The 13,164-nt window shown below is 35.9% G+C and overlaps 1 protein-coding gene across 1 annotated transcript in view; it reads right to left on the bottom strand.

Annotated features, from left to right (window-relative positions):
- Positions 1–13,164, bottom strand: part of ABCA13 (ATP binding cassette subfamily A member 13) — a 180,881-nt gene that overhangs the window by 130,463 nt on the left and 37,254 nt on the right. Inside the window, exons 17-20 of the mRNA XM_032118439.1 lie at positions 10,780–10,974; positions 8,766–8,930; positions 3,068–3,245; positions 664–803 (exon numbers count right to left, since the gene is read on the bottom strand). Of these exons, the coding sequence (XP_031974330.1) occupies positions 664–803; positions 3,068–3,245; positions 8,766–8,930; positions 10,780–10,974 (678 nt within the window). The remainder of the gene's footprint in view (positions 1–663; positions 804–3,067; positions 3,246–8,765; positions 8,931–10,779; positions 10,975–13,164) is intronic.

The following is a 13,164-nucleotide window of genomic DNA, read 5'->3' as shown; positions in this document are numbered from 1 at the left end:
AGGCATGAAGAAACATGTCACTGTCAATAATCACACTCAAGACAGAATAGCAGCCATAACAGAACTGCAGAGACAGTAAAACTCTTGAATACCATCATCAGCATCCACACATACAGCACCTCAGTTATGACTGGTCACTCAGATACTGGTGTTAGAAACAATCAGGAAGGATGAACTGAAGATTTCTTCTTTTTTTTTTTTTTAATTCAGCTCAGTGACTCCCTAAGAACAGGCTTTTTTCCCTGGAGCATCCCTTCCCCAGGTCTCTATGATGCCCCATTACAGTTCCCATTTCCCATAAGAAAATATTGAAGGCAAAAGCTTGCCTAGAATACCTGCACCCTACACCTTGATTCAGTATGATTCCCGTGACACTTTTGCTAATGTGTTCCATTTAATCTTTCTATTCATGGTTTAAAGGACTATGGGCAAAATTCTGCTTTTCACAGTGAGTTGGAACCAATGTAACAAGTAGGATAAAAGTTAAGAGAAGCATTGAGTTTAAAGTGGGAAACAGGTGAGACCTCAGGGGGCAGGTTGGATCTATGTTTCTGAAAGGTAATTATCCAATTGTTTCTTCCTACCCTGGAAGAAGCGGACCTTTAAAACCAAGTACAAAGACAAAATCAATACACAGAAATAGTGGGGTTTTTTGATACTCACCTTCTCCATCACCAGGTTAATCATGTTGATGTTTGAATTGTACAGTATCTTCCCATGTAATAAAGGTTTCAGGAAAGTCCATAGCAAAGCCCCATTAGGAGCCTGCAAAATCTCCTGATAAAGCTTCAAGCAAAAAGGAGCTGCAAAAACAAAGACAGGCTCGAATTTAAGATGGACAACACAGGTGAGATTGGAATTTTTTTATTCAAAGAAAAGCTTGAGTCTTATTTTAGAGTCTACCACAGCACCATGCCAAATACTGTTGCCAGTATTTTGGTAACAACATCATCCAACTACCACTAAACAATCAGTATAGGCCCCTACAGAAATTCTTTAACCACAGTCTATGATAGTGTTGAGGATGAAGAACTCTAAACACTGAACAGGAAAAAAAAATCAGAAGCCAGAGCTCCTTGCATTTCTGAAAAGCAGCCTGTGAATCCCATCTATCCTAAAATCATATTAGTGCCTGTTTGTTAGAGCAGAAGGACATATGTGAACCTTCTTCCCACAAAATTGAATTTAGAGGGAAGAATTAAAAGAAAAAAACCTCCTTCCACACCTGCCATTGTTCTTCAGCTTTGGGTTCCTATATAAGAAAGAAGTAGGAATATACAAAATCCTTCACAAATACTGACTTTTCTTTTTGTATAATCTTATAAAAGCCTACCAAAAAGGCAGGCAAAAAATTTTCAGGACACTTAACTTCTTGATTTGAAACATCTAATCAATTGTCTTTTGCATTCTTTAATAAAAACCCGTATTCCTACATCACATGGGGCTATTAATACATTAGGGTGTATGTCCTTCAGAACTAGGATCTAAGGAACAGTTTCAAAGATATCCCACTGCATTTGTACTCATGTAAAGGCAATCAGTTTCCTATTAGAAACATGCAGATTTTTATGCCCAACTGATGTTTTTGGGGGGTTTTATTATTTCTTACAAGTGGTATCAAAGTATCCCATTTCTAGTGCTCTGAAGAAATACTAAAAAATGTCATTAACTCCTCAAGGAAGACAAATCCTTTTACATAATGGAAAACTAGGCCAAAACCATTTAAACTCCTGAAAGAAAGTGAAAGAAAGATGTGTCAGAAATATTTCATTAAGAAAGGCCAGTTCTTTACCCAAATTTTTACTTTCTTAAATTAAACAATCATTACTAAAAACAATCATTGCTAAACAATAGCAAAGAATAATGAGGCTACAAGTTGGCCGGTCAGAAATGTCAATAGGCTAAAGGACACTGAAGACCTGCTACTCTGGCTTTGCTGTGAACTTCAGAAAGTCACTAGGAAGTGTTGGTATACAAAAAATACATACAAGTTAATCACTGTGAAGGGGTATGAATCAAGTTTCTGCGGCCTCAATTTTTTTTTCCATTGCCCCATGCAGAAATTTGTAAAGTATGGGCAACAGTATTAATTCACTCATGGGAATGTAGGAAATAACGGATGCCTTAAATATTTCAGAGTCCTGTGGTAAAAGGTCTCACAGCACACCAGAGTTGTGACAACTCTGAAAAAAAAAGAAAAGAACTCTGGAAAAAAAAAGATCAAGAAACAGTGCTTCTGGCCTAAACAGCTTTTAAAGAGACAAAGTTCCAAACAATCTTTCTAATCAGCCATCCAGCTGACTTCAATCTTCCAGTAGGAAAGAAAAACAGAGCTGCCTGCTTAGCATTACATCCCACACATGCAAGTGAGAAGGCCAAAACAGAGCTCTGGCTCCCTCCCAAGGATCCCAGCCAAGCCTGGAGCAACTTTGGGCTGTAGAAACCAATAGATGATGGAGTGACACTCTTATCTATGACACTCTAGTGACACTCTATCACTGTAGTCTTCTCTTGCACAGGGCCACCTGAGGCACTAACAAGGTTATTAACAATACTAAAATTAATCAGGGTAAGTCAAATGTGTATTGAGGAAAGGGACCAAAGGTGAAAGTGAGTGCTAAGGGATTTTTCTGAGCACTTGACAAAGAGAATAGGAATATCAACCATTAAAAAACTCGTTCTATCCAGAAGGTTTGCATATTTTACTGCTCAATAATTACCACAGCTTTGTGTTTACAGAAGAAGGGAAAGCAGCAATATATTCTCAATCTGGTATCTCAAAGATATGTTTTTAATACCAAGTGCTGTAAAACTGTTAATAAAAATGTCTCAAAGAAAGGAATACTCTTAATTATTTGCAAAGATAGAAAAAAACCAGAATCACTTCTGTCTCACCCACAATTATCTCATAGCCACTAAATTTTTATTGATCAGCATCTTGTGCTGAAGTTAACTGAGTCAGTATCAACTGAGACGTCAATGGGTATATAAACATTTCCATTTAAGTGGGAAAAACGTCTCTTAACTCTGAATGCGTACTGCAACTTGTGATTGATGTTTTTCTTACTTGAGTTTTCAGGAATGCCGTATTTTCCCATATTGTCCTCCAAAAGTCCCATGATTCTGGGCATGTCTATGAAAAGGTTTGCATTGCTGAAAAATGAAGATTCTTCTTTACACACTGCCTTGATTACAGACTCCAGGGATCCAACAGCTGAACTTCTGAACTGCCCACCTTGTAAAAGCTAGAACAAATGGACAAAAATACAGATGAATCGAAGTTGCTTTAAGTAGCTTCAAGGAGTAGCCCTGGTGTTCTGTCAATATTGACATCTAAGGAGATTGACAAAATTAGGCTGTTGAAACAGCCCATAAGGATGAGGGCCTGGTGTGCTCATTTCTGTTCTTCTGATCACCATTATTACGGGGAAAGGTAACGTAGTATTAATTGTCAGGATACTCAATGAAAGGCAGTAGCACAATGTACTACACTAAAACTTGAAAAATACTGTGTAGCAGTTAGGCAGAAAAGGAATGAAAACATCAAGACAACTGGACTGCAGATACCCTGATTCCAGTTTTCACAAAATGTGCTCTTCTGGTAGATTATTCCTGTGTCACAAAGGCAGAAGAAATAACGAAAACAGTTTAGTTATGAATGTTTGCAGTGAAGACAGTTGCTAATAAGAAAAAAAATTATTCAGATGCACATGCCCTAAAAGCCTATTTTTCAAGTACATCTTTTAACTTGTTAGATGAGCTTGCAGTTTTTGCACGTCTTGAGTCATACGAGCATTTATTATTGCCATTTGTTCATGACTAGCATACTTCTAATGAGGAGAGAGAGCAATCTGCCTGCTTTTATGGCTTAAGCACCATCATTCACCACATTCAAAAAGAAAGAAGAACAACAATAGTCTCATCCTCTGTGCAGCTCCCCTTTTCAGATAATGTGCTCAGTTGTAAGTGATATCTCACAGAAGGCTGTACAGGTGCACAGCTCTAAGAGGACACAACTGCAAGGCATCGTGCTGCTGTGGGACAACTAAAGAGTGCACTGGCTTGCCTGATACTCATTACTATTGCAGATGCTTGTCAAGAAATGCATAACTAGACTATCAGACATCATTTGAAGACTCCACAACTGGCAAATAGAAAAAACACTGTGATATGTCAAACACAAACATTCGGCACTGAAAAAAATTAGCATTTTATTGTCGGAATTTTTTTAAAGAGAAGAGTCAATTTTCAAAGTAGTACAGCACTTTACATAAAGACATAATCACAGACAGTTTAGAAATTGCGCTGTTAGAAACAGTTTATCCTGATCAATGCATTTACTGAAGTGCCAGGTGCTTCTTTAGCAATCCTGGAGGAATATTAGAAAGTGTCGTTTAAACCTCAGTGTTAGCTGCTCCCAAAATCTTACTTTTAGCTTACATTTTCGGCACAGAGCATAGTAAATAAATAATACCCATATTTCATAATACAATCATCCACAGCCCTTGAATGAATCTGCTGGCATGGACTTCACTGGAGAAATAAACTTTATTTATGCACAATGCTGTATAAAATTGGTTATGAATCTTTATTAGTGACTATTTTCACTAGAGGGATAAATGAGGCTTATTTCAGTCAAAGAGCACAAACTTGCTAATTAATTCCAGTTCAAATTAAAATAACTTGAAATTCAAATAATGAATATTTATGCAGTAAACTGCCACTAACAGGCTGGATCTACTTACTGTATTTCAATTAAATATCCACTGACTCGAAAAGATATGTTTCTTAAAATTTGGCTTTGATAAAGTATGAGAAATATATAACAAAAAAAAAGTTATCTTTGATCGAGTTGTTCTAGTTTAAACTATGTAAAGTAGGGCTGTAATCAAGACTGATGAATCCAAACAACCAACCTCCTACAAACAAAGTAATCAGTCAAGCAAGCCACTGTAGCAAATTCATGGAAGAGGAAGGCTGGTATGGAAGATTAAAAGGTTATCTGGAACTGGATTTTCAAATGAAGGCAAAAAGCTCATAGCCTAGGAGCTTCTGACCTAACTGAACAGCTGTATGCCTAAAAAAATATTATGGATAAAAATAAATTCACATGGAATAGAAGTACCAGCTACCTAAAAAAAGAAACTTAAAAGTCATACTGGGCTACAGCTTGCACATAAAACTAAAATACATTCAGAATCATTACATTAGAGAGAAAGAAAGAGAAAAAATAATGCAATTTTCCTGGAAAACTACAAGGAGGTTAAAGATATTTCAAAATTTAATGCAACCAGAAGGCTAAAGGAAACAAATTCAGAGAAATAGATATTCCTAAGTCTGGGAAAAAATGTAAACAGGTCAAAGTCTTTTTTGTCCTGAAATTGACAGAATCAGGGGGATAGCAGCAAAACTGCTGATTTGATTGAACAGTTTTTCAGAAGCCTATCAAATTTAGGTGGCACCATCTGAAAAGTAGAAAAGTCATATATATTCAGGAAGGAGGAGTATAATGATCCAGGAAATAATGGATATCTGATTCTGATGTTTATTAGGGCAAGGTATACTGTAAATTTTAAAGTGGAGAACATTAAAGACAAAAAATATTTGAGAAGTAGAATTTAATGCATTCTCAAATTATCATTCCTGACCAACAAAACATATTTACATGGGAGAACAATTCCTTTCTTCCCAAAAAAGATACATGCTGTCTCAAATTCAGGTGAACTCTAACAACCAATTAATGTTCTTGCTCTAGAAAATATTAATCAGCATTGATCCCATTGCTGATTAGTAGTGGCAGATAAAAAATGGCATTAAGAAAATATTGCACGGAGCCTGTTAACAGGAAAGAAAGCACTGGACTACAGAGAAGTCATTAGTGTTATTCCTGTGAGCCCTGAAAGAAGCAAATTGCCTAAATTTGCCTATCATTTAATACCAGAAGGCATTGCAGGAGAAAAGAAGATCAGAATGCAATATGGCAAGAAACCAATTACCTAATTCAAATCAAATTGAATAGAAAGATAACCAGTGCAGAATGTTATTTATCAACTGAAATCAAGAGATGTTGCTATAAAATGGAGGTCACCTGAGTATATCACTCATCCTTGATCATGTAAGAGACAAAAATGTGTGCAGTTTATGATAAAGCTGAATGCAAGTTTAGGAAAGTCATTTTAGTAGGTATAGACAAGAATGAGCAGGTTACAAGAGTCATCAGTCATAATTCCCCTCAAAGACTGTACACATTTCTTCTTCCAAACCCAGCATGCAAAAACGATGCTAGGCTGTCTTAGGCAACTGAGAGCCTGTTATAAAATAAAAAAACTAAAGCAAAAAACAAATACTAAAATAAGTCTATTCAACCTATCAAAACAGAGGACTGTGATTGGTCTTCTGCAAACATATGGGCAGGGCAGAGAAGTTAAAAATGTTACAGAACATTTTTGATACAAGAATAAATATAGTAGCCACAAATAAACCTAAGTCAGAATTTTATACCTTTATAACCCAGACTGTTCTGCAGTGATAGGTTCAACAGAGAATTTGTTCAAGTTAGTGGAAGGATTACAGAGTGAGGCCACCACTCACAATTAACAGCATTCAGCAACTCAGGGAGTCCCCTGCAGCTTATCTATTGATGAGTGACAAGCATTCAAAAAATTAGGTATGAAAACATAAGCAAATAATTTCAAACAGCAAAAACAAGTAAAAGTCATTACTGAAATCAGCAGTGTTTTTCCTCAGGGAGTTACCCATTCACTCCGTGTTTTCAACAGTAGAATGTGGCTCCATATTCCAATTACTGCTGATGGATAGATATTGAGTTTTTACATCATCTTTTATTACAATATGTATAGCTTTTCAATTCAACTTCACATTTTACAGATATAATAAAATTATTTCTTTCCTTTCACTTTTCCTTTTAGACAGAAATCCCTGTACATAGCTGACAATTACTTTATTTCTTCTTTCATTATAGAAGTAATTATTTTTTTAGTCAACTTCAAAATTGACAATATGTCTTTCTGATGAAGGTCCACATATTTTTACCTTAAAAACATTTACATTCTTTATCTGAAAATCTTTCTATGTGTTTGAACTACTTTGCTCTTAGTTATCATGAAAACAAAAATCCAGAAGGATGGACTCCTTTGGAAGCAGAAGAAAACATTTAAGGACAGAGGTGTATAAGCAATATCTGCACTTCAGTGGAGCACTTATTCAATAGCACAAGTTTGGCCACCATAGAAAAGAAGCAAAAAATAATCAATAACTAAAATTATTATTGGAAAGTATAAAAAAATCGAGTTAAACATGAAAAAAAAAGGACACACTTTTACTAGTCTTCGAAATTTAAAAAAGTTACAGAGACAGAAGAGCCCTTGAAATCAAAAATGTAATTTATTAACAAAAGAAATAGGCACTGATTATTTTAATCCTCTACAAATTATTAGGTGATCAAAAAATCCCAGCAAATTCACAAGAAAAAGGGATTTAGCGAAACATTAGAAAATGAAGATTGTGTCAAAAAAAGGTTAGAACTCAAAAAGAACAAAAGTGCCAAGGTTAAATCTACGATGTATTACAGGATAATAGGAGTGGCCATCGAGCAAAGCTTAAAACTGTGAGCAGATGGCCCTCTGCTGTTCCATTTGTTCCTTTGCAAACTTTTTTTAACAGCACCTTTTGAGAGGTTCTTCTATCAAATAAGGAACTTTGGGAGTTCAGTCTGAAAAGAATATTTCATTTGCTGGAAGGAAAGTTTAAGGAAAGCAGGAAAGATGCAAGTACCTGATGAAAGGCACCGTTCATTGCAGCAGCCACCCCAAAAAGAGAGGCTCAAAACCAAAACTGATAGATGCACCAGAACAGCATTTTTCAACATGTCTCTATCACACAGATTAGAAGATCTTCAAAAAGATATCACTAAGGCAAATAGTACTTAAGGCAGTTTTTACTCTGTACTCTAGCAATAAACCAGATTGCACCGTTTACCACTGTGGGATCTTTTAGAGGTTTGCAATTTTAAACCAGATTCAATCCTCAAGTTTCCACAAAGGACAGCAAACCCAGAAGGTAATGCCGTGGGGGTCAGCAGGTCTTCCTATGGAATCAGAACCTGCTTAGAAACAGAAATCTTTCTGATGATTCATTTAACACTAGATTGACCACGGTGCTGGCTGTGTAGGTGTGCATACACCTGCCCTTCAAGGCAGGGACAAAAGAGATACCCTCACTCACACCTCATGCCACTTTTTTTCTTTTTTTTTTGAATGTCTGCCAAGCAGAACTATTGCACAAACCCTTTAGGTGACACGAACAGAAACACGTGGTAGATACAAGAACTGCATATTCTGTCTTGAAATCATATCCTTTAAAAAAAGTTAAGCTATTTCTTGTAAACAAAATAATAGTCTGCTCATAAAAAAACCCCATGCAAACGCTGTTAGCAGAAAAGACCTGGCTAGCTATCTCCAAGTCACAGATAATAGACCATAATGTTAGTCAGTTGACAAACACTGAAGTAACTTAGACTATGATCTCATAAGTTAACAAAAAACCCCCGACATATCAATAGTCTCAGAATTACCAGACTGCTCGAAAGAGACCAAATGTATCTTGTTAGGGTTTATGGATTCTTCTCTAAGTTCCCAACTTTCTAGGAAATCATTTCTATTAGTGTGCCTCCTTACTAAGCACATATCCCTACCAAATCACCTCAGAATGGGAATTAATTTTGCATATTGAAATCCTACCCATACCTGCTGCAATGTGGAGATGTCGAGCACACCAATATTTTGAATTCCTTGGAGGAACACTGGAAGTTTTTCCATGACATGGTGGACTTTATTGAGAAGTGAACTGATACTAGAAACCACATCCAGTAGCATATTTAATACATTGCCTATCTCAGCTGGTATCTGGACCTTGGAAAAGAAGGAAAAAAATCACCACAGTAAATTCCAGTTAGAAACAAATGCTAACCTTTCAATGAAACATTCAAAATTATTCATCTTTATTCTAAAACTGATTATATAATGTTCCTACAAACCATGTTAAACAAAACTCCTTTTGATATAACTCCCCAGTTGCTCTCAGATTAAGCTGAAGAGAAGCTCTCTGTAATGTAATGTTAGAACTGGCTTATGACAAATCATGAATTAATATGCAGAGGACATGTTTACACTTGCCAAGTTGAAGAGAGCTCTCCAACCCAAGATGCTAATAGGATCTGCAACATTCTATCCCCTTAGAATTAACTGTAAATGGAAACTTTTCCTTCACCAGTTTAAGGATGTTCAATGCAACAATTTCATATTTTTAAAATAATTTATAAGTTAAATTAAATCTAGAAAGCACTTTTATTGCTTAATATGACTCCTAAAGTAACTAACTTTCCTGACACACTCTTCCTGCCTTTGAATTTTTCATACCCAAAATAACTGTGTGCATTTTATTACCTACTTGACCTAAGTTCAATTGGCTGTTTGCTATTTCCACCATGCAAATTCATCATTATGGATTTTCTCTCAGTTCCCTTTGCTTTTGTGGATTAGTTAGATGAAACAATAATATAAACTGATTCATTGTTACCTGCCTATGCAAAATAATAAAACCACTACAATCTCACTATATAGTTTCAGTTCTTCCTCTGATTATCTTTACTTTATCTACCTCTGTCTTCGTACTATAATGTCTGTGCTTGATTTTCTTCTCAGCCTTCATCTGCTTTTACTTATTATTACCTTATTATTTTTTATAATAGTAAAAAAAAAAAATAATTAAGATTTGAAAATCACCTATAAAAAAATATCTTATTTGGCTAAAAAGTAGCAGAATTTCCATTATCATTTAGGATGAGCTGACAACATTTTTTATTCTTTGCTAGGACTTGATTAGGTTTCTGTAGAGTTCAGCAGAAACACACATCAGAACAAGAACTGGTTTATTTTCTTCTATTTTTTTTCCTTCTAGGTTTGCAAATAATTCAGGAAGTAAAAACCTTTTCTTTTCCCTCTGGTATCTTTACCTATTCTGGGAAATTGTCTTCTTTTAAGATTCTATGTCTAACCTGTTTAACTGAGCATGCAGCATCCAGAGTAGAACCAGACATCTACGGCTTTAGAAAAAATTATTCTTCCTCACAATGTTATAACTATATATCAGCTATTCATGCTTACATTTATCTTCTGTCAATCAATTACCCCCAAAAGAACTGAAATGTCTTCTAACTATCCCATTCAGTAATTCTGTCCTTACAGATAAAACCATTATCTCGCTGAATACTCATACTAGATCCCAGATTATCTACAATTGTACAGTTAATACAGTTGTGCTACAGACTTTTGCATCCACAGTGCAAATTCTTCCTGGAAAATAGCTTTGTCATTCTTGTGATGTGAGCTCCTATACTGGTTTTAGTTCAAATGTTGTCAGATCAGTCTTCCACTCTTACAAATAATGAAGTGACTAATTGCATGAACGTCAAACTCTGCTAAAGAATAATTTTATTATGTCTTCGACTTCCTGTGTTCTCTGTAAAGCTTTCAAAATTAACTCCTCAGTGATGATTTTCATGGGGAAGCAAGAAATTGAATGCAGTAGCGTCTATCAGCCCCATTCTTCAACTGTTGTATTCTGGGGAACTAAATAAAGACAAAAAATGCCATATGTCCACTGTTTGCTTTCATGGAGAAAGAATACATGAAGAAATAGTAGAACTATTAATCTATCTCTCTGTATGTTTAATACTACCTTCAAAAGAAAACATCCTACCTTGTAAATGATGTGACGTACATTCAAATTTTGTATAATCAATACAAACGTGGTATACAAGTCCAGTGCTGGTAAAGAACATAATTCTTCTGCTACCAGGGAACTCCTACTGTTTTCAGGCAGCTTTAGCAGCAGGCTAAGTACTTCTTCATCACATCTTCCAGTTAAAGCTACCACAAAGGCACTGTAAAGGACCTATCACAATATATAAGTATTAAATTTTTTTTCTCCCTGAAATGCATCACCTTTTTTTATAGTCAATAAAGTGAAAATTTGTGTCACAGTAACATGACAATTTGCAGGCACAGACAGACCTGAAATAATAAACCGTACAGCTTTATATCAGATTGGTGTGTTCTTACTTTAGACTCCATGTGCATATAAAAAGATGAAGTGTATTTCTTACAAGGATTTGCTTTCATTTTTCACAGATCAATCATTCATTCTTGAGCATTCATACCATAAGCAGGCATATTTACAATGCTGAATATACTCCTTCTATCAGATATGCACCTCTGCTGCAGAAACACCTGAAGATCAAAATCTAGGGATATGAATCACTAAAATCAAACAACGTGGTCCTTCCTTCTTTCAAAGAACACACCAATTTAACACTTGGGGATGCCTATTTGGCACAATGTCCATTCTGAGCCAGCTCACATTTCTCAGTTAAACACTGCTTTAAAGTGTTATTTAATAGCAGATGAAGGCACAAATGCCTAAACAGACCGTGGGTGAGACTATAATAAAACCATCTTGGATAATGGCAAGTGCTCAAAGTCCAGGTATCTCAGGAGTTCTTAGCTACCCATTCTCAACAAGTCCAGAAAATTACAAGTTTTTGTAGGAGACTGTAGGAGCCAAAATACAGGGCTCCATTGTACTGCTTAGGACAGGACCTGTCTCTACTGCCTCCACTGAATGCATCTCTTGCTGGTTAAGAGTACCCAGTCAGGGAGAGGATCTGCAAGATAGTCAGGATATGCAATTGAACTCCTTAATTTCTCTGAGCATTTTATTTTCCAATTTCATAACTTGACTTTTTGATTTTTATTCTGGAACAGAATTTTGCCTTTTTGATGCTAAAAGATTTCCTATATTTCTAAATATTCTTTTTTTTTTCTGTGCATTCAAGGAATAGAATATCAGCATAATTCTGTGAGCAGAGCACGATGATACTGATTTGGACTTCTTTCTGGGGAGGAAATTTGACTGAGACACAATTTGAAATTTAATTCCTTGTGCCTCGCATGAATATCACCATTTCAGTGCAGTTTTAAACCATTCTGTGTTTTACCGCGTAAGATCCTCTGAACTTTCCTTGCAGCTTTCTGAGTACCAGAGCTAACCCAAACTCCTACATTCAGTAAATAAATGCTTATAGTCTTCCAGTTACAGGTTTTAAGCCATTTCAAATCACTTCACCACATGGAAATGAGCATGGACAGCACATAACATCAAGGCAGAAATTATAAGTACAGTAAGCACAAAAAATTCCCAGGCTTACTCTTACCATTCCAGAGACAAGCACAGTAGTAGTATATAATCACAGAAATATAGGGCTACAATGGGCCTATAGCTACCATTAAGGTTATTAGAAAGTGGCTTTATAGACAATAAACATAATAGGAATGCCTAAAATATAGCTCTAAAAAGTACTTGTGCAGCTTTCCTAATCAGTAAGAGACATAGGCTTTCTAATGCTTTAGTTGGACTGGGGGACAATTAAAGCACCAAGCAAACAAACAATTCTGTATAGTTATTCAAATGTGAGACGTGTGTATATATCTAAGCTCTACATATGGCTGGCAAAAAGTAGGGATGGAAAGTAATTTTACAATTCAGCCGATTAGCATTGTTATTCCAAAGCATCAAAGGTGCACTGAATCCCATTTAACTGAATTGCTTTCAGATTACTTCTCTCATTACCATTTAGTAGTATCACAATAACAAGCTAACAATAAAGGCAGTCACACTGCCGCAGAAGCAGAAGAACAAATCATCTATAAGTAGTTATGATGGTCTGAACCGACTTTTTAATGCTGCACTTTTCACAGAGATCTTGCGATGGTTTCTGCAAGTGGAGCATGACTGACACCCAGTGGCTGCTTGACTGAGCTGATCGGTTTGCACCAAGTGTACCCTCAGCTCTTAACAGTCGTACTGACACTCGCCACAGAGACAACCTGTCAGTCACGTGGCATTTCTCATGATTTTGACTGATCACTGGGATCACAGAAACAGCAATGGTAACACACAGCCTTTCACGCAGAAAACTTAAAATACTCAAGAGTAAACAACTCAAAGTGAAAGTAAAGCAAGACAGTGGTAAGATAATGTAAGAAGAGTGAGGAACACACACAGGAATTTTTAAAAAATTGCGTA

Source organism: Corvus moneduloides, chromosome 1 (assembly GCF_009650955.1).
Source record: "Corvus moneduloides isolate bCorMon1 chromosome 1, bCorMon1.pri, whole genome shotgun sequence".
Classification (NCBI taxonomy): domain Eukaryota; kingdom Metazoa; phylum Chordata; class Aves; order Passeriformes; family Corvidae; genus Corvus; species Corvus moneduloides.
This window is presented reverse-complemented; position numbering and strand designations above follow the sequence as displayed.